Raw genomic sequence first — 21,566 nt, 5'->3', positions numbered from 1 at the left:
ACAGAGTCTGTTGTTTCTGGGACTGCAACCACAAAATGGTTTGCTATCCAGTGTTCTTTGGTCATGTCCTGTCTTGTTGTCGTCCACATAATCACGAGTGGATTGTTGGGTGTGGCTGAGATACCTTGGTCATCATGCTGACATCCAGGAGTGACTTTCAAGGCGCTGTGAAGTCGTGGTAGAATCAGTCTATGAAGATCAAACCGGACAATCGGATTGCCAGTTTGAGGGTGGACTGAAAAAACTGGACTTTCTGGGTCTGCATCTCTCCTTTGTCGGTAACGACGCTGTTTTTCAGCAGCAGATAGGGCCATGACTGCGGTATATACGCCAGCTCCTAGGACAAAAGTGTACATACTTAGCATGTGTTTGTTATAATGCATGCTACAATTGATATAACATGATATATAACTTGCAATGTATAGCTCCACGCTACATAAAGTACCAGCAACTACTTCTTTAAGCATCCTGCCCAGTCCCTAGCATCCTCTTTCCCATGTATGCATTCCAGTAGTCTTTTCAATTAACGTTGCCCGTCTCTGCTGTGTGAAATACACCAAAAAGACCTTCGAATGTCAGTGGTGTTACCATTCTGTCAGTGGTGTTACCCTACAGCATGGTAACACCACTGACGGTAACACCACTGACAAAATGCAGTTTAAAAAATAATGACTGCTCCCCCAAGCATGCGTGATCCAAAGTTCTTGCACCATGTGGAAGTGGTTTACTAATACCACTAACTGAGCTATCAGTTTCTCCCCTGAGTGTGTTTTATTGCAACTGCACCTAGTAACACCACTGACAATATTTACAAACATACCCTTACCTGCTTCGCTTCCAAAGGCTTGTAAATGGTCCACAGCTCACAGTGCCGGCTTTCTCTGCATTCAAGTTATGGAGGGTAAAGGGAAGGAACTCTCAGCGAATATAAAGATGGATAGCAAGGGGGGAAACCAATGTTTTCCACCAAACTTGTGTGATGGTAACACCACTGACATGAAACCGTGGGACAATGATTTTTTCATCTTCAGTTTATTTTTTCTTTCATTCTGTTGGCAGAAAGGGGTAAATAGAATTTGAAATGTAAAGTTCATGGATAAATAACCTTAAAAATAATTTTTCTGGACAGCCTGAATTTTTTTTCAAGAATTTTATGGACAGTTCAAGTTTACCATGTTTTACGTGGGACAGCTATTTTTAGCCACCCACTCGATATTGTATGGACAATAGTAATAATCAAAAGCAATATTTGATAAAAAAAAGTTAGACCCCACTTCTTGTACAATGGTTGCTCTTTACGATAAAACAATTTGCATCGAGAAATACTGATACGTTTATTGGTAAGATTTTATGAAAGTACAGGGACAAGAAAATTCTTACTTTTTTGAAAACCACCCATATATCTTCCATACTGTTAAGAATTGTGTGAAAGAAAAAAATATCAAAATTCACAAGCATTATGCAAACGGGTAAAAATGGACTCAAAAGCTTTGGTAACAACACTAGAAAAGCAACATGCAATACATAAGAAATAGGCAAGTGCTGCAAGAAAATACATGTCGAGTGTCTCATATAATGCATTGACCTCCTCATTTCATAACCCAGACAATAACTTCTGGCAAGCAAACTGAAAAATACATCTCGGGCTGACCCAAGAATGAAAGCACAAAATGCACAAACTTCAAAGCCTAGTACGTACGATTTATCCAGGCTAAGTCAGCCTTGTTAATAGCAAAATTCCGGGCTGATTGCCCGACTGGTTGCAAGTCCACTTTGGAGCAAATCATGGTTCACACCGAAACAAGATTCTCATCTTTTCTGCTTGGCCATTTGAAAAAGGAGCATTGCAAGCTGCCGTTAGACGGGGAGATGAAATTGACAGTGGCTTCAGTTTGACCATGTACGTTGGTAACAATACCAGGGTACCACCTATCCACAAAGCCAACAACAACGCAGTCACCAACAGCAAGCTCTTTCACAGGTCCAGGTACGAGTGTGAGTGGGGCTGCCTCCTCTTCACCTCCGTCTTCACTCGCATCATCTGGGCCGTCACTTTCAGAGTCACTGCCTGCCTCATCTCCGCTAACTGTTTCCTCTGGTTCTGCTACATCCTGATCCTCTGTGCACAACAGTACTACAGACACCAGATTCTCTTTCAGCTGGTCAGTTGTGAACGCCCTGCCACCAGATGAAAATTTAAACAGGTCTTTGTTGGCTGCAGCAACAGCTTCGTTCTTCTGTTTCTTTGCCTGAAGATGAAGTTTCAGGACACGTTATAGCTCTTGGCCCTTGTACTTTGTTGACAAAATAATATCTCTCCTTGAATTCAATTTTCCGTCTGTTCAATTTTCACTGTTCTGTAACGGTTTGGGTTTTTTCCATGCACTTGGCATGTCTGCGGTTTGCTGTCTCGCGTAACTGCTGAAGGTGAGGCTCGTTTGCAGTAGCTATTGCAGATAACTGTTTTGCAGTTGTCTGCTGACTTTCAAGACGCTCAAGCTTCCTCGTTTTGGCAACAAAGCGTGTTAGCACCTCACTGTCCTGAACAGCTGCGACAGTCTTGTTTGCCCGCAGGGCGACTTTGCTGTTGACCGTCTACAAGCGAGCCAATGGTTCTTTGCGTGCCTGCTGGCTGAACTGGCCAAATGTCGATTCGTTGCGATCAGTGTGTGCTTCAAGCCCACGAAGTACCTCTTGCATGTGTGGTCTGGGGTTTGCGTAGGCACCTTCTCCGATGTATTCCGCACTGATTTTTCGAAGTCCTTCAGCAGACTTCAGCGCTCCAGCCTGCAGATATAATAGTGCTTTCTCCTTCAGTATTGGGTACAGGTCCAGACCGATGGGTTTTTCAGCGCCAGCTCCAAACTCCCCATCAAACAGAAGAGTGTCCCCAGCCAAAAATTGAGCTGCCATGTTGTCTGTGGACAGATTGTTAAAAAACTGGACTGCTTCTCGGATGAACGGGCCTACAGTCAGAACATCTGTTGTGACATCTTTCACCATGCACAGGAATGGTCCGTAGAAGCCATAGCGCATGCTGTCTGCTGCCATAAGTTGCGCTTTCACCTCTGGGGACTGCATACCTTCAAAGACCAGCTGGTCCTTGTTGCGCAGCTGCTGATCCTTATCAGGGTCCCTTGTCATAATGTGCCGGTAGAAATCAATGATGTTCTCACATGACTTCAGTAGGGTGCATGCCTCCTTTTCATGTCGATAGTGTCTGTTTTTGTTGACAAAGCCAATGTGATGGTACTGTCGGTCGGTAGATTCACAGAAGCCTCTGTAGGGACCGGCAAAATTGAAGTCAACCCTTGATGTGTTGGCGTAATCGGGTGACAATTGCATACTCGCAAACTCAATGACCTTGGCTCCTGCAGACTCGTAAGTACGCCCTTTCTTTTGTTACAAACCCCACCTGCCTAAAGCAGCCCCCAATCCGGCTGGCTCCTGATCATGCATTCCTTCAAAAAAGGCACGGCTGGCTTTTGCTGCTGAATGTAACTGGCAGGCTGATTTGTAAAGGCGCTGGAGTCAGTGTCTCATTTCATCTCCAAGCTCGTCCTGGTTCACGAGTTCTTCCAGGACCCGAAGATGTTCCTCTTCAAGTGTCCTGTGAAGCTTGTCATTGACGTGATCGCCTATAAATTCAACGATGTAAGCCACAGAGAGCCGTTTCCTCACTTCAATGTCTGTTGCTTCCAGCATATCGGAGTAGTCAGCAAGCAGTTGCTGGATGTGGGAGGCCTGTGCTGCTGCAGTGTGGTTTGGCGGCCACTGTACCCTGGACTGTAGATGTTTTACTGATCCATCCTCCCCACGAACCGCCCAAACTGTAGACACATGTTCCACTCCTTTACGTGTTGTGGTGTCCTGCCTCTCTCTGCTGCCTCATTCAAACAGGTAGCTACCTGGAAATCCAATAGGATGCCACCTCTCCTCACCATTCTCCCTGCGGTTCTTCTGCTGGGAAGGCTGTCTAGGGTCCTGCCACCCAGAACTTTGCAGCAAGAGCTGACGACACTTCTCACAGCACCCTGTGGAACGCCCTGATTTTGGAGGTCAATCGCCAACAGGGTGATGTCGTCTTTGAAGAAGTTCTTCTCCTTTGTCTGTATGGGCGTCTTCAATGCAGCAGCCACCTTTTGGAGTGTTTTGGTGTCCTTACCTTCCTGTCGAAGCTGTCCTATCAGGTCGTCAAGCTCCTGAGAATTCCCAGATTTCAAGGTCTCACCCATGAGCTCCAAAGTAGAACTGTGTTGCTTGATGGTGTGCTTCAGCTTGGACAATTGGCGGGATAAAACTTTGTTTTCTTGGGTCAAACTCCCCAAGGACTGCTGTAATTCCTAACTGGCTGTTTCCAGGAATTCCTTCTTGTCCAAAATATCTTTGACATGGTCGTTGTTCCGTCCTGAGATTCGATTGCATTGAGTATCTGAGTATTTAACCTGCTTACTCAGCCTTTTCACCTCTTCTTTCAACTGTTTGTTTTCTTGTCGTACCTCAGTCAACCTCATCTTTTTCTCCCGCAGTGGGGCACTGCGGTTATGAAATTAAAGGCCCCTCCTGTTTTTGGAACCGCAGGAGCTTTCTAGTTTGCTGTTAGGTAGATTTTTGGTTCCTCTTTCCTGTCATGCTCTCTTTTTCTTCATGAATTCTTTTCTTTTTTCTGCCTTCTTGCTCATTCACCTGTATTTTTTCCAAAAATCTCTTCTCTTGCCGCTTGTCTCGCGATTCATGTATAGTTTAATCTGTTAGTGTTCTGATGTAAGTCCAGCAGTAGATAGGTTAAGCCTATTTTAACATACTGGAAACTGGTAATCTTCCAGTAGGTATTAATTTAGTTTTACTAAAGCCTGCTGGGACACAAGTAATGGGTTAGTGCATTTGTAAACAGGAATCGCTTGACAAGTGGCCCCCTTCATCCCCCCCTTCCTCGTCCTGATATGGCTCTGCGTAGTCGGCTGGACGTTAAGCAACAAATAAACAAACAAACAAACTCATCTTTTTCAGAGACAAGTCTCTACCCGACACAGTCAAATTTTCTTCAACCACGCTGAGCTTAGCATTCTTCTTGGCTGAAACATTCTCCTGGAACACAAGCTTTTTCCTCAGAGACCGTTCCCTTCTCCTCAGCTGGCTGTCAGTTTTTATCTGAGGACTACCAATTTGAAATTCAGAACTCTTGACAGTACCACTACCAGTTTGAGGCATCAACTGGTTTTGGGGAGGCATTAACTGGTTTTGGGGAGTGGAAGGGGGCGAACAGCAGGCAGATGCGGCGTCTAAAGTGGAAGGGGGCGAGCAGCAGGCAGATGCGGCGTCTAAAGTGGAAGGTTGGGGACGGCAGGCAAGATGCGGTGTCTAAAGTGGAAGGTTGGGGACGGCAGGCAAGATGCGGCGTCTAAAGTGGAAGGTTGGGGCCGGCAGGTAGATGCAGCGTCTAAAGTGGAAGGTTGGGGACGGCAGGCAGATGCAGCGTCTAAAGTGGAAGGGGGCGAGCAGCAGGCAGATGCGGCGTCTAAAGTGGAAGGTTGGGGACGGCAGGCAGATGCGGCGTCTAAAGTGGAAGGTTGGGGACGGCAGGCAGATGCAGCGTCTAAAGTGGAAGGTTGGGGACGGCAGGCAGATGCAGCGTCTAAAGTGGAAGGTTGGGGACGGCAGGCAGATGCAGCGTCTAAAGTGGAAGGTTTGGGCCGGCAGGCAGATGCAGCGTCTAAAGTGGAAGGTTGGGGACGGCAGGCAAGATGCGGTGTCTAAAGTGGAAGGTTGGGGACGGCAGGCAAATGCGGCGTCTGAAGTGGAAAGTTGGGGACGGCAGGCAGATGCGGCGTCTGAAGTGGAAGGTTGGGGACGGCAGGCAGATGCGGCGTCTGAAGTGGAAGGTTGGGGACGGCAGGCAAATGCGGCGTCTGAAGTGGAAGGTTCTGGACAGATAGCTGACTGGAGGGAATGCCCATTGGAAAATGTAGCTTGCAAGGTATCTGAAAACATGTGACCTGGAGGAGAAAAGAATTCTAACCCACACAAAGACACGTACAAATCCTCCTATACATCATTTACCAAGTTCCTGTAAGAACAATCATTCTGGTTCGTCCCCTTGGATGAAGATGGTGGATCAGACCCCAATAGTTTTTCTTTTGCAGAGTGAGCTCCAGCTGAGAGCAACAAAATGTCATGTAAAGGTTGTGGACACAGTGGTCTGCTTGTTTCGACGGAAGGAGCTGCTGCAAAATCATTGGAGTGTTCAGCATTTCCAGAAATGTACACAGTTGACACCCCTATCACTTCCTCTGCACAATGCTTTTTAACAGCTCTTGAAAAGGGTCGTGCCAAGTGTTTTCTCAAAGCCTAAAGCTGATGGCTACCCTCCCTCTTACACCGCGCGTTGTGAGACTTCACAAGTTTAGAAAACTTGCCGTCTTCTTGTTGAAATCTTATCCGAAAGTGTTTGGCACTGAAGTCCTGAACGAAGCCCCTCTCCGAAAGACTGTTGTAGACATTCACCTTCGAAGCCTTGGCAGAAGCTCCGTACTCTAGCACCTCTTGGACAGTCAGGCTGATACATTCTGGTGGCAATCGTTCACTGAAAAAATTTTTTTTTTTTTTAAATAAATGAGGAATAATAAAAAGAAAGTTACTTGCATTATTCTAAATAACTAAAAGCCGACAGAGGCACCACAGCATCTGAAAAATACAATTTGACAGTCAAACTATGATAGCTGAAACATAAAAGATAAATAAATAATGATACAGGTACCTTGAGTTGAACTTGATCAGCTGCCTCAATGTTGGGACTGTACTGACTGCAAAGTCACATCTCTCATACTTTGAAATGTTTAAGGGAAGATGCTTCCAAGTGTTGATCCCTGAAGGCGAGTGTGGCGCCACTGAACTCATACTGCAACCATAAAAAATTATAATAACAAATTAATAATAAACAAAAGGTTTTTAATCTATCAAATTTCAATCCAAACTACCCTAAGGGCTTGAAGAGCAGGTGCAAAATGCACTAAAAGAACAATTAGGGTTAGATTCAGTGCTCTAAACTAGTTTTTATTTATTTATTATTAATCAAAATTCAAATACCAAAGGGCACCCGAACAAAAAGTTCTCAAAAAGCAATGCATCATTTTTGCATAAAATTTACAATATTTTTATGACAACTTAATAATAATCAGCAACTCACTTAAAATGTACAGATACATAACGTATGCAAAGCTTACTTGTTTATTCATACAACCCTGCTTGTGTCATGCTGGCTGTTTTTGGATTTGGAAGCAACAAGTCTGATGACGCACTTCTTTGGTCAGCAGGTAAACATTCTGAAAACCATCAGACATACAATGATACATACAAACAGAAAGTGAAATAGTGCTGAATTTTCATGAAAAAAATAACACTTAAATCATTTTAATATAACATAATTGGTACTGTCGTAGTTCATTTCTGCTCCCCATGAGGAAAAGTGAAATCCACTTGTAGCTTTGATTTAATTATCAATGACAGGAGTACAAATTTCATGAAGCATAACTGGACTGGGTGGCCGAGTGGTAACGCACTTGCGCTCGGAAGCGAGAGGTTGCGAGTTCGACCCTGGGTCAGGGCGTTAGCAATATTCTCCCCCCTTTCCTAACCTAGGTGGTGGGTTCAAGTGCTAGTCTTTCGGATGAGACAAAAAACCGAGGTCCCTTCGTGTACACTACATTGGGGTGTGCACGTTAAAGATCCCACGATTGACAAAAGGGTCTTTCCTGGCAAAATTGTATGGGCATAGATAAAACAAGAAATCGACAAACAGTAACACAAACTCAATCACTCCGTCACACACACACACACACACACACAGTAAGCATAGGTGAAACTGTGCAAGAAAGCGAGACACTAGATCTGCCAACTAGTCTCGGCCCGCTCACAATAACAATGACCGAGACTTTCAGTAATTCCTTCGCGTGACGTCTAACCCTCTTACGTCATAATGTGACGTCTTCAAATGTTAAAGTTTCTATCACACACGTCAAACACTTTTGACCGAGACGTAATGTTCTTATGCGAGCTTTATCCATAGACTCGGAAATGTTAAAGTTTCTATCACACACACACACACGCACGCACGCACGCACGCACGCACAGACAGTCAAAAGTTAGCATCGCATAGGCTACACTTACGTGAGCCAAAAAAGTCCACCAAAATACCCGTGTGACTTGGAATAATAGGCCGTGAAAAGTAGGATATGCGCCGAAATGGCTGCGATCTGCTGGCCGATGTGAATGCGTGATGTATTGTGTAAAAAAAATTCCATCTCACACGGCATAAATAAATCCCTGCGCCTTGAATATGTGCGCGATATAAATTGCATTAAAAAAAAAATTTAAATTTAATAAAAAAAAATCCCTGCGCTTAGAACTGTACCCACGGAATACGCGCGATATAAGCCTCATATTGATTGATTGATTGATAACTAATATTGATTGATTGATAACTAATATTAGCCCGCCTACCAAAAAGAACATTTGTGGTCAGTTTTAGTTCAGCAAGTTGTGAAACAAATTCCAATGTAGTTTGAACAAAACTGTAAAAATGATGCTGTAAGACTAAGTGTAAATAACAGTAAATAAAAAAAATACTGAAAAGTTATTTTGCCGGCAAATTTACTTGATACTCATTAAATTTCTACTCTACTTCTCAGTTGTCCACCTCAAACTTATCAAGTGATTTAAATAAAAAATCAACAGCAGTAGTTTGTCTCTCTAATTTTTAAAATGAGGCCAAACTCGACCCGTTTAGCTCAGTCTTGACAGTCTACGCAAAACAATCGCGAACCCATCAACCCTATCGGTACAACTTGGAACTATCCAGTCTACACTGAATAGAATGGGCGATTCTAAAGCCAAGGCGAAAATAGGTAAGACATGTTCTATTTTTAGCTTTCCGCGACTGAACTTTTGTTTGAAAACGATGTCACTTACCGGTCCAAAGAAAATTCAATGAACATTTTGTTCAACCCGTCAGGTTAACGTTACCAACTCTTTAATAAAAGGATTCATTTATTCTCAATCTAGTAACTGAAGAAGCGCTTATTCTGACAATGCCTTGGTTCCACGCAGTTAGAGAAGAGAACCGCAGTTAGAGAAGAGAACCGTGTCGACTGAGTCTATCGAGCAACTCTTCGCCATGTTCGGACTGCGATTTTCAGTCTCGCCGAGACAGAAAATGTTTTCAAAACTCGAGCGCAGTCTCAAAACTTTGCCTAAAATTATCTACTTACGTTTAAAAAATGTAAAAAAGATCTACAGCAGTCCCTGCAATGTACGGCCCCCGGCGTGAGCGGACACCTGACATGTACGGACACATTTGCTCGGCACGGAGTGTTTTCCTTCTATATTTGCCCCCCCTTAAACGGACACCTGCAAAACGTGGACGCGGACACTCATTTTCAGTCCCAACAGCAGGTCATACCTCCAATGTACGGACAGACCATCAACAAATTTTCACCACAACAAAATCGATAACAGAGCAGTCCGGCTCTTGGTACAAAGATCACAGCCGCAATGGCGTGACGACAGTCACTGGTAACTTGAGTGCACCTGTACCCATCAGGAGGGGGGGGGGGGGGGGGTAGTTTTGGTCAGGAGTGGAGTACATGCGAAGATGCCAACATGAAACTGCACTGTGCTCTTTATTCTTGTCTGTTGGACGTAAACAACAGAAACCACAGTCGATGAAGGTCCTGAGCGAAAGAGAGTGAAAAACCGGCCACAGTTCTCAGCATCGTGTGTCTGTGTGTAACCTCTTTCATTGACAAGATACTCTTGTTTCCCCTCAGCCTTGACCAGTGAGTCGGTTGCCTAATCTGTGAACCCTTCAGTTGTCTTGCTTTGTCAAAAGTTACGACACAGTCAACTGGTTTTGCTCTGAGTGAACAGTTGGAGCTGACCTCTCTGGCCACAGCCCCAAACAGTACATGGCTGGAGGGAGTGAGAGAGAGAGGGAGGGGGGGGGGGGGGGGTGGAGGGGTAGCTGGCTAAACTCTGTGGGGTGTCCGGTGTCACTGCATGTCAGCAGGAAGAGCATTGGAGAGAAATAGAGAGGTGTACTCTTCCACACAATTTCCAAGCATCAGTTGTCACGGCTTGGGGTAGGCATTAGTGAGGGAGAGTGGGAGCTGTGTTATGTACAGTGTATTTCCGACTGAAGAGTGAAAAGTCACTGCCATGCCACATGATCGGCATGCAGTCAATAAAGCCAGACAAGATGAAAATAAATTACATGATTATGACATGCAGATCTATCTGCTGCTATTTATTCAAACTGGTTTTCAAGCTTATTCTTGCAAAGCATCTGCACACGCTCCTCTGTGCTGTGTTTGTGTGGCTGCTTTCGTATGTCAGTGCATGGTGAGTGTGTTCACTGCCTTGAGGATTTATTTTATCTCTTCTTTTCAACACTTTTCATGCAAATCATTTTTACAGAACGTTTAAAGAAGTATTAGGAGTTTATTGTTTAGTAGCCACAAGAAGTGATTAGCATAGACTCAATCCTGTTGTTTGTGTGTCTCTGTGTGAGTGTATGGGGGAGGGGGTGGTGTGGTCACCCCTCCCGTGACCGGACACCTGCAATGTACGGACAGTTTTGCTATGGCCCAAGGGTGTCCGTTCATGAGAGGGACTGCTGTATCTTTCATATGGTGTATATTTCTCCAGCGGTACTTACCGGTTTCTGATAGAAAAATGGATTTGAAGTGATTCAAAATGTATCCGATCTTTCACAGCTGATTACTCCGGAAGTAGTTGTCCGAACGAAAAGAAATGTGCACTTATTGGTTGAGCAAAGAAAGCGCTGTAAGAGTACAGCTCTTTCCATTGGCTGCTTTAAATAATGAATGCACGCGACCCTTCGGAACACGGTACACATGTACCGGTTTCAGTGAGTCACTCGACATTGCCCACAGCGCTCAAAATAGCACTGCGGCTGGCCTTCTTCGCGTGTACTGCAGCGCGTTCCCGGAGCCGGTCGGACACGATTTTTATCTCTTTTCAAACCGTAGCATAGGCGTTTTAAACAAAACACACATGCAAACAAATGATTGTATGTTGTAAAAGGTACTTTATTCAATCGATTCATAATGTTTTAACATGAAAATAAATTTCCATCCATTCTTAAAATAGGTTTGAATTTGAGCGTTTTTCTCAGCCCTATATGCTGGAAATTTTTCATTATCTTAACACTATTGTGACTAGCATTGCCACGGCGTTAACGTCCTGCCTGCCCAAGCTTGCCACCAAGAAACTTCCAAAAAAACAGTAACTGTAAAGAAATCTGTCTAGCAAGCTTGAATTAAGTCCAATCACCACCACATTTTGTGTACTAATTAAAAAATGGATGCCCAGTTCAGTCATGCTATTTATAAGTTTGTCACGCAATTTGTTTTAGCAAAGGGGGGGTGAAAGGGGGATAATTTGTGTTTTTTTACGTTTTTTTGTGTGTGTTTTCTTTTCCACTGCTTTTTGGCTCACGTAAGTGTAGCCTATGCGATGCTAACTTTTGTCTGTGCGTGCGTGCGTGTGTGTGTGTGTGTGTGTGTGTGTGTGTGATAGAAACTTTAACATTTCCGAGTCTATGGATAAAGCTCGCATAAGAAGATTACGTCTCGGTCAAAAGTGTTTGACGTGTGTGATAGAAACTTTAACATTTGAAGACGTCACATTATGACGTAAGAGGGTTAGACGTCACGCGAAGGAATTACTGAAAGTCTCGGTCATTGTTATTGTGAGCGGGCCGAGACTAGTTGGCAGATCTAGTGTCTCGCTTTCTTGCACAGTTTCACCTATGCTTACTGTGTGTGTGTGTGTGTGTGTGTGTGTGTGTGTATGTGTGACGGAGTGATTGAGTTTGTGTTACTGTTTGTCGATTTCTTACGTGAGCCTTGAAGGCTTCGCCTCTTGTTTAAAAGTTATTTTTTAACAGAAAGTATAATAAATAATGTTATGACCAAACAAGGTGTAAAACATATGAATTAGCTGAAATATTGTTAACATTCTACACAGAAATAAGGAGACAGTACAAAGAAAAAAACAAGCAAATCCCGCATTCACTCACAGCATCCTGACTCAAATGAAACAAAACTGTGACACTCACCAAATGATGTCTAGGTAATCCATATTGAATATGTCACATTTTCACAACAAAGTCCCAACTGTACACCTATGAACATTTCCAAAAGGATTAGGAGGCTCCAGCCATCCATTGTTGTTTTTGTTAAAAATTTTTTTATACATTTTATTTCCTTTATATACACATAAACACAGCATAACATACATCATACACCGAGTTTATCAACAGAGCATATACACACGTACATACCTAGGGGGTAACCGAGGTTGGGGGAGGGGAGGGAGGTAGGTGGGGACGGTGGTCACAATTTAGCCTCCAAGTATACATGGGGTTTAATTATCGGCATAAAAGTACTGTATAACCTGTTATGAGTAAATGGGTCAGAGGGTATCACATTCAAAAATGTTCATACGAAATCAATCAATACAATTATCCTATAGCATCAATGAAAAAAGTGTCTATATAAACACCACTCTTTTTCAAATTTACCATAATAATTATTTACACTAGCATTATACTTTTCGATCAAAAACCTTTCTTTAACAATTTTCACAAAAACATTTAGTGTTGGGACTGTCTTATTTAATTTGGCTCCAAATATACTTTGTTTGGCAAGGAGAATAAACAAATCAAGAACAGCATCCGTATGAAAGTTGTCTAAATACCCTAAAATGACAAGCTCTTTTGACAAATTCAAATTATTGCAATGTGTGAAATTTTGACATAACCATTCTGTGAAATCAGCCCAAAAAAGCTTAACTCTTGTGCACTCCCAAAACAAATGTATTAAGGTTTCCTCTTCCTGTGTACAAAAGCTACATAGTGATGTGTCGGAAATTTTCAGAAAAAATAACAGGCGTTGAGTGGGAAAAATTCTATATAGTATTCTATATTGGAACCACCTTAGGTATGTGTCTTGTGTAGTTCGCCTTATTGTCAGAAATACCTTTCCAACATTTACATCAAAATTCAATAAATTAGCCCATTTTTCCATGCACTGTAGATTGCCATCATTTTTCACAAGATGGGTATATATATGTTTTACTCCACCTTTAGCTATTTGTTTCCATACAACATCATCACCAATATGAAAAACATTGTTTAAAACTGCATCTAACTTTAGTCTTTTATGAAAATTCTTAACTGAGCGCATAACGCCCTCGAAAAAAACAAAATTCAGTTGTAAATTTGGATGTTTCAATTTAAAATCGTTATATGACAAAAACCCATCAGCTCTCATCAAGTGACCGACTGTAATAATGCCATTTTCCATCCAATTCCTGTTAAAAATAACCTTTTTATCTATGCAAATATGTACATTATAATACAGACGCTCTGAAGCAAAATCACTCAAGGAGATGGGGACACATTTGCATGCCATATGAAATATTGTTAACATTCTACACAGAAATAAGGAGACAGTACAAAGAAAAAAACAAGCAAATCCCGCATTCACTCACAGCATCCTGACTCAAATGAAACAAAACTGTGACACTCACCAAATGATGTCTAGGTAATCCATATTGAATATGTCACATTTTCACAACAAAGTCCCAACTGTACACCTATGAACATTTCCAAAAGGATTAGGAGGCTCCAGCCATCCATTGTTATCAGTGCTGCCACGCCCCCTTGCAAACTACACGATTTTAAGATCCATGCAGTACCACCCTACCACGTGTAGTTTGCCGACTCATACTAGCAACAACAGGACTGTTTCTTCCTCAATATCACTGCTATTATCGCTTTCTTGAGGCGAAAACAACACGTCGGAATCATGATCTACAGGATCCTCAAGATCCAACATCCGGAGAATCTCCTCCCGTGACAAGGCTCGCCTTCGATTCATTTTTTTTTGTTCGAAAAAACCACGCAAATCTTCTCTAATTTGCACATGGTGGAAGAGCAAGTCACGTGTATCAAGGGAAACAACTCAATTTATTGCAAGCTTCAAAAACCGGGAAGCAATCACGAGTCGTGTACCTTGTATGTCTGTTACTCAAATAGTCGCATCCCGTCCATGGGCGTGTCAGCGCTGTTACTAATTTAGTCACCTCCCGTCGCGAAAGTGTTAATATGTTCACAAAGTTAGGGTGACCTTCATCAAATTTCAGTGTCACTGCTGTCCCCTAAACAAACTGCATTGACAGTACAGCTTCCTTCACTTCTGAAATGCTAGACCCCTTGTTTAAAGTCATTGAAGATGTTAATTGTGGCATTTCTTGATTTTCAGGACTTCTCTATTGAGATTCAAGAGCTTGTGAATGGAGAGTGGCGCCCCTTTGCTGGTGATGATGTGCAGCTGGAGTTTGTCCGTATTGATCCATTCATCCGCACAACACTAAAGCACAAGAGTAAGCACCTTTCGGTGATTTTAACAAAAGCCCATGTGATTAAATAGGTGATTAGGATGGGTTTGTATCTCATTGGTAACCACACTGGCTTCATAACCAGTTTGTCGTCAAGGCCCAGGCATGGCAGGGAATTTTTGCTGTCTTTCCAAAAGTCAATGTACAATGCAAATTCTAAAGTGGATGGAATTTTAACATGCTTGTCCGCAAATGCATGTAATACATAAGACCAATGCTTATGTTAATGAAGAAGAAGGGAAAAAAAGAGGCCATTTTCCTTCTTTTAAAAGGGAGTTTTATGCATGCACATAGCAAGTTCAACAGTAAAGTCTTACATGTGCCAGATCAAATGAGCATCTCAAGGAACCAGTCACTGGAATGCATCAATGACAAAGATGAAAAAAAATAATTTAATGTTGGTCACAATCACATATCCATGTTTGGATGTAGGGAAGCAAGATATTAGAGATCTTGACTTCTCTGGGACCAGCTTGGTGAGGGCAGTGCCCATCTCCTCTCCCTCGCTGCCTTCCCCTTCCCCGACCCTGAATAGGGTCAGGTACCCATTTGTAGCTGGGTGGACTGGAGAGCGCTTGGAAAAATCACGTGTTGGTATTTGTCCGGGGTGGGGGTTGAACCCCGACCCAAAGCGTGAGAGGCAAGGGCTGCAATCACTCTGTCACTGGCCACTCCTGTGTAATTGTGTAAAAAGGTGGGAAATGAAAGGAGTAAGAAACATTTGGGTATGGATGGCTTTTTACAACCTTAAATTTTTTTACCTATATCTATATATATATACGACTTGTGTCTGTCTGTGTGTGTGTGTGTGTGTTCGCGATGCACGGCCAAAGTTCTCGATGGATCTGCTTCAAATTTGGTGGGCATATTCAGGTAAGACCCCGGACACAACCTGGTCGATGAGAATTTTCAACACGTGCTCTCAGCGCGCAGCGCTGAACCGATTTTGGTTCCACCTCAGCTACCCGGGCCCCCATACCGACACGCCAAAGCCGCTACACCGCATCACAACGCCAAAGTTCTCGGTTGATCTTTTTCAAATTTGGACACCGTATTCAGCTACACCCCGGACACAATATCATCGATGAGATATTTCAACACGTGCTCTCAGCGCGCAGCGCTGAACCGATTTTGGTTTTTGTGTTCATTTCACCATTACAAGTAACTCTTCCTTATCTTCTCCAGTGTTTTCCGTTTATCTCCCTTCCTTCGTGTGGCTTCAATCCATATTCCCGTTTCTAAGTTACTATTTTTAGAATGTCACTGCGCTGTCCAGAACGCTTCCCTTGCACCCGTAAGTTGTTCTTACTGTCAAAGTGAAAAGGTCGAACCAATTTATAGCCACGCGAAAAATACACTCTCACCTATCTCTATATATTTATAGATATAGATATACATATATATATACGGTTTCTCTGTGTGTATGCGTGTTTGTGTGTGTGTGTGTGTGGGCAAAAACCTGTGTATTGTAGAGTTCTGTTTGTGATGTGGTCTAGCGGCTTTTGTCTGTCTGTATGTTCTGGCATTTGAGAAGCCACAACAGATAATATAGGGCTAAGAAATAAGCTCTAAAAATCTCAAGTTGTTCTTACTGTCAAAGTGAAAAGGTCGAATCAATTTATAGCCACGCGAAAAATACACCGTCACCTATCTCTATATATTTATAGATATACATATACGTATAGGTTACAACACGAGTGGTTTTTTATATGGCTTGTATTTCAGTCAAGACCCAGCGGATGAATATCATCGGGAGACACGAGCCTTTGGCGAGTGGCTCTCGATTGATATTCCCGCTGGGTCTTGACTGAAATACAAGCCATATAAAAAACCACGAGTGTTGTAATCTGTATATCCCATTCTACCATCAAACACAAAGTGTAGACTACTAGCGGCACTGTTGCGATCTGTGGAGTGTGAAACAGTGTTTTCAGCGAGACTTGGCCTTTTTGCAACCTTAAACTAAGTGACCGTCGCTGAAAAAATAAAACGAATGAGTGCATCTATAAGTACGCGGTAACACTACTTTCAGACCGTTTAAAAGCTTTAAGTAAAGGTTCATAAGTTGCAAGAAAGTAATGAAGTCGTATAGAAATCCATTTAGTTGAAGCGCACAATTCTTTTGCGTTTCAGGTCGGCGGAACGTGGAAACCGGTTTGGCCCCCATTTGGCTTACTCGACTCGATTCAGAATCGATTCCACGTTGTTTTTTTCGAACGCATTATTATACAATTAGTCTTATTGACAGAGAAGCAAATTTTAGGGAACACATATGTAGATTTAACCATTTGCTCCCTATTTGAAATGTATCTACATGATAAACTGTTTTGCGAGTGTGTTTGCATGAACCTAAACTGGTATGGGTGCGAGGAAAACAGGACCCAAGTCTGTCACCGCCGCTTGATTGCATTTTGAAAGAATATGACTGGATTACGGAAAAATACACACATGTTAAGTTCTTAGATACCTTCATCGCCAATGTGGACTTACTGCAGAGCCAGGCAAAAGAGTAGACTTGCTCGCAAAACACGTGAAACAGCTGATGATAGCGAAGCCCAACCGTGCCAGGTAAGGACGGTCTGACAGATTCTCAAAAGTCGTCTGCTAACGAAGCAAGGGGAGGGTACTCGTGTTTTTGTTTTGGTTCGCTAGCATCTGGTTATCTTGTAAGTTGAATGTTCGTTTTTTCCCACCTGCATTGCTTTCATAATGAAAGAAACGTTTGCTTATTGCATCTCATACATCAGATCAGTTCTGAGATTCATTTTTGCGTGCAACTGATATGGTTTTCTGAGCCGTGCAATACGATTTTGGAACTTCATACAAATGTGTCACATTGTTCGGCGCGAGGTCAAAGGTCGGGAGCAAAGTAGTTCTTCGCCCAAATCGGAATCTGCACTATCATATATTTTTTTGAGTCCATGATGTATTTATTGAGCTATAAAAATACAACATATATACCCATACTGAAGTAACAGAGACAAAGAAGGGAGGTCATGGGATATATATATATATACGGCTTCTCTGTGTGTGTGTGTTTGTGTGTGTGTGTGGGCAAAAACCTGTGTATTGTAGAGTTCTGTTTGTGATGTGGTCTAGCGGCTTTTGTCTGTCTGTATGTTCTGGCATTTGAGAAGCCACAACAGATAATATAGGGCTAAGAAATAAGCTCTAAAATTCTCAAACCCGTTTGACAGGACTTCGCCTTCAAAGGTGATTGTGGTGAACCGCCACGCTGTCTGTCTCTGTCTCGCGATTCACCCCGGCGAAGCCGGGTATTCCTCTAGTATATATATATATATATATATAGTATTTTTCCTTTCTATGGGTTATGTTACTCATGCCTTTTTATTTGCAGAAGGTGTGTTCTACACCAGCTTCACACTGCCTGATGTGTATGGCGTGTTCCAGTTCAGGGTGGACTACAATCGTGTGGGATATACACGTCTCTACAGTACAACTCAGGTGAGCAATATTTCAAATGCTGTTTATTTTTGTCTTTCCATCAACTTGAATTGGAAGAGCTGATTTTCTGTTAGATCTCACACACTATATTTTCTGTGGTGTCAGGGATGGCCAAATCAACCGCCTGGTCGCAAAGGGCGAGTAAAAAATCTGCCGGGATAGTAGAAACTGTCAGCCAGTGAAAATTCTGGTCAAATGCAAAAGAACTTTTGGTTGTACTATTGAGTTTCATTTTTCAAAACAAAATAAACTGAACATGCAGAAACTTCTGTCGTCTGCAAAATCACCACCATGTTCCAATAACACAAAAACGAGGCTTCCATCTTGGAAGTGCTTTCGACGCTTCATTTGCGGCAGCGCTTTTTCTACTTTCACTTCTTATTCCAAACACGCGTGTATTTATTATTTGTGTATGATACGCGATCTAAATTAAATTAAATTGTACCAAACAAAATCGTATACTTATAGTAGGTCTTATTTACAGGGTGACACGAAAAAAACAGATCCCACCAAAAGTTTAATATTTTCTGAAATAATCAGCCGATTCTTTTATTTTTTCAGGTGATATATATATATTTATATGTATTTATCCCTCTTGTTTGCCTGAGGGTGTGTCTATCTGACAGCCCGCCTGTTTTGCCAATGCACCATGTATATATACTTGTTCATGTGTGTGTGTGTATTACTGATTTATTTTGTTTATTTTTTGTTTATCTTTACTCTTTTTTGGTATTTGCTTTTGTTTTTTTTGTTGTTTTGTTGTTTTTCTTTGTTGATATGACATGGCTTGTTACTGTCAAGCTAAAGACGTTAAGCCATCAAAGCGCCAAAAAAGAAGTGTACACGGTCAAAAATGAAATTATGGATACGAAGAAGTTTACCAAAGAACATTGACCCAAAGACACAAGTAGTACGATGCAAAGCAGTTCTGTTTAGATTCAGTCATAGTTGCACCCACCTTCATCCGAATGTGAGCCATCGGGATTTCACGCATCTTCACGGCCACATTGTTTTTGCATCACAGCAAAGAAACGAAGCAAATCTTTTACTGCACATTGAAAACTCGTTCATGAGATATGTTTTCAGAAAATATTTCTTTAAGGTTTAAAGTCAAAGGCATTGCTGAGCTTTGCTGGTTAAAACTCACCACAACGGTTGGAAATTTATCGCATTATAGCGTTTTTTACGGCCTAAGTAAGGTCTTTTTTGACGGGTTGTTGAAAGAAAAATCGCTTCAAGGGGCAGTTCTAAAACCTTGTGTGCAGTGCCAAATCATGCATTATTCAAAAGAGCAAGGCCTGCTCTGACCTTTGGACTGTTCCATTCCATTGATACTCTGTAATTTGCACTTTCTGGAAAAAAGAGGCAATTTTTGAGCCTTTCTTGCATTAAAGAGCTGCAAGATTTGCACAAGTCCAAAAACCAACTTACAGTGCAGCCTTTTAGCTTTCATTCCACGTATTTGGTTTGTATGTACGTTTAGAGTTAAGGGTGCCCCTCCTAAATTTTGTTCATATAGTCTGAGTGGAAATGAACATATTTCCAATTAAAATTGCCGATTTGGCCATCCCTGGGTGTACAAGTTCACTGCTGAACCAAACTTCAGCCATTCTCTCCCCTTGTCATACCTCAGTATTTAGTCTGTGACTGGTTTCTGCTGTGCATTTAATGATGAATTGTGATAAGATTCAAATGTAATATTTCCATGAACAACATGAAGCGAGACTTGGTTGAAGACAAAACTGAGGGCATCATTTGGATTGCAGCCATAGTGGGTTTCCTGGTCACAATTTTAGAACTGAATTCTTGTTTAATGATGGGCTTTTTTCAAGCACTTTTCAAAGAGCTGCAGGCTTTGGTGAGAGTAGATGGACCCTATATCTTCTGGTCAATGCTTGAGAAGAATTTGCTATATTTGGAGGATCCTCACCAAGTTACAGCAAGCATGTGAAATTAAAGGAGCAAGAAATATTTGGGTGGACTGTTTAATCAGTTATTTTTCCTCATTTTGTTTTAATTAAAATTTGTCCTGTAGAACTATTTTCTGTGAAGCTGCAGTTTGAGTGTGATAGAGAGCCAACATTGAATCAAATGTTTTCTTTTTCAGGTCTCTGTGTGGCCACTGCAACACACACAGTATGAACGCTTCATTCCATCTGCCTACCCTTATTACACTTCAGCCTTTTCCATGATGGTTGGAGTTGTCTTGCTCAGCTTCGTCTTTCTCCACTTCAAAGAGGAACCAAAAGACAAAAAGGAATAGTCATATTTTAGTATGTTGTAGCATTTTCATAAAAACTTTCATTTTTAATTTTGTTGGAAAAGATAAATGTTGTTTTACAAGCACCAAAAACTGAGGTAAATTTAGGCTTGTATGAGCAGTAGAAAAAGTATGACAATACATTTGAAGCTTTGCAGTTATTCTGTTTGGCAAATTGAAGAGTAAAGATGTTGCTGTCTTTCAAACTTTTACAATGAACTAAGAAGCATTGGGCTTGATGTAGAAAATGAAAAACATGTTCAGGAATCACTGACTGTGAGCTGTTTAGTTCATGGTTCCTTTCTTGTTTGAAAGGTCACAAGCAGTAACATGCAGGTGCAGCATCAAATAAGTATAGGTGAGATTCTAGAGTTCACAGAAGAGTAGACAATGTTCATCCTGGCTTGTGAAGCTGTCAGACAGTAACAGATTCTAGACAGAAGAAAAGTATTCATCAAGCTTCTCAAGCTGTTACTAAACTTCTTTGCAAAGTTCAGACCAGGTTTTTTTGTCTGTATGTGTGTGGTGAGTCATGTGAAGCTTGTGATTTGATTACTTTTTGGTATATTAACAAGCTGTTTGTGTTGATTATTACTTGAAATTGTTAAAATTCTGGAAGTTATCAATAAATTTTGAGTTATGTTTTTACTATGCTTTATTATGGGAGAGTTCAATGTTATGTAGTGATGTACCTGATTGGGAATGCATTGTGTGCTTGCACCTCTCTGTCTCTTTCTTGCTCTCTTCATCAGTGTCAAGGAATTTTGATGCTTGCTGACTAGTGGTCCGGTATTGGCTTATCCATGCATGGGGTTTCTACATTCGTGCACTCAAACACACATTTCTACACACTCAGTCACACACTATCACGCACAAGCATACGGGATGGTGACAACACACTCTCAAACAAGACTAGACACAAAACGAATGAACATTTCAAACATTTCACTATTGAATCACTGAGATCATCGATCCCTCAACACAATCCCTCGCGTCACACGGAAGAAAACCCAGTTCGGCACTGCACAAACACACTTCCATCCGAATCCTGGGAATGTTCACAACACGTCAGGAATCGCATAGCTGAAGTCCTTGAAGTAACACATCCACACCTATCGGTCTCCCATCGCTCTGAAGCCACATCACCTTCGCAGGGTCATCCTGGACTTAATGCATTCATACAGCATACCATCCCTCGCACAGCAATATCTTACCTCTCTAAAAACAAAGTACTGATCATACCTATGCAAATAGGTCAGTCAGCTCTTTCGCCAGACCATTTCACTAAGGATTTAGAGACTAAAATAAGACAGATGCTATGATTTTACGATCGCTCATAGGTACTGTAATCACTGATACA

At 42.0% G+C, this 21,566-nt stretch overlaps 1 protein-coding gene across 1 annotated transcript in view; it reads left to right on the top strand.

Moving 5' to 3' along the window:
- The window catches only part of LOC138979022 (dolichyl-diphosphooligosaccharide--protein glycosyltransferase 48 kDa subunit-like), a 55,462-nt gene extending 34,608 nt beyond the window's left edge, over nucleotides 1-20,854 (top strand). The window contains exons 9-11 of the mRNA XM_070351838.1: nucleotides 14,346-14,466; nucleotides 17,840-17,946; nucleotides 20,054-20,854. Coding sequence (XP_070207939.1) covers nucleotides 14,346-14,466; nucleotides 17,840-17,946; nucleotides 20,054-20,209 — 384 coding nt within the window. The 3' untranslated portion in view covers nucleotides 20,210-20,854. The remainder of the gene's footprint in view (nucleotides 1-14,345; nucleotides 14,467-17,839; nucleotides 17,947-20,053) is intronic.
- The last annotated feature ends 712 nt before the right edge of the window (nucleotides 20,855-21,566 follow it).

The sequence above is a fragment of the Littorina saxatilis genome, linkage group LG10, assembly GCF_037325665.1.
Source record: "Littorina saxatilis isolate snail1 linkage group LG10, US_GU_Lsax_2.0, whole genome shotgun sequence".
Lineage (NCBI taxonomy): Eukaryota > Metazoa > Mollusca > Gastropoda > Littorinimorpha > Littorinidae > Littorina > Littorina saxatilis.
This window is presented reverse-complemented; position numbering and strand designations above follow the sequence as displayed.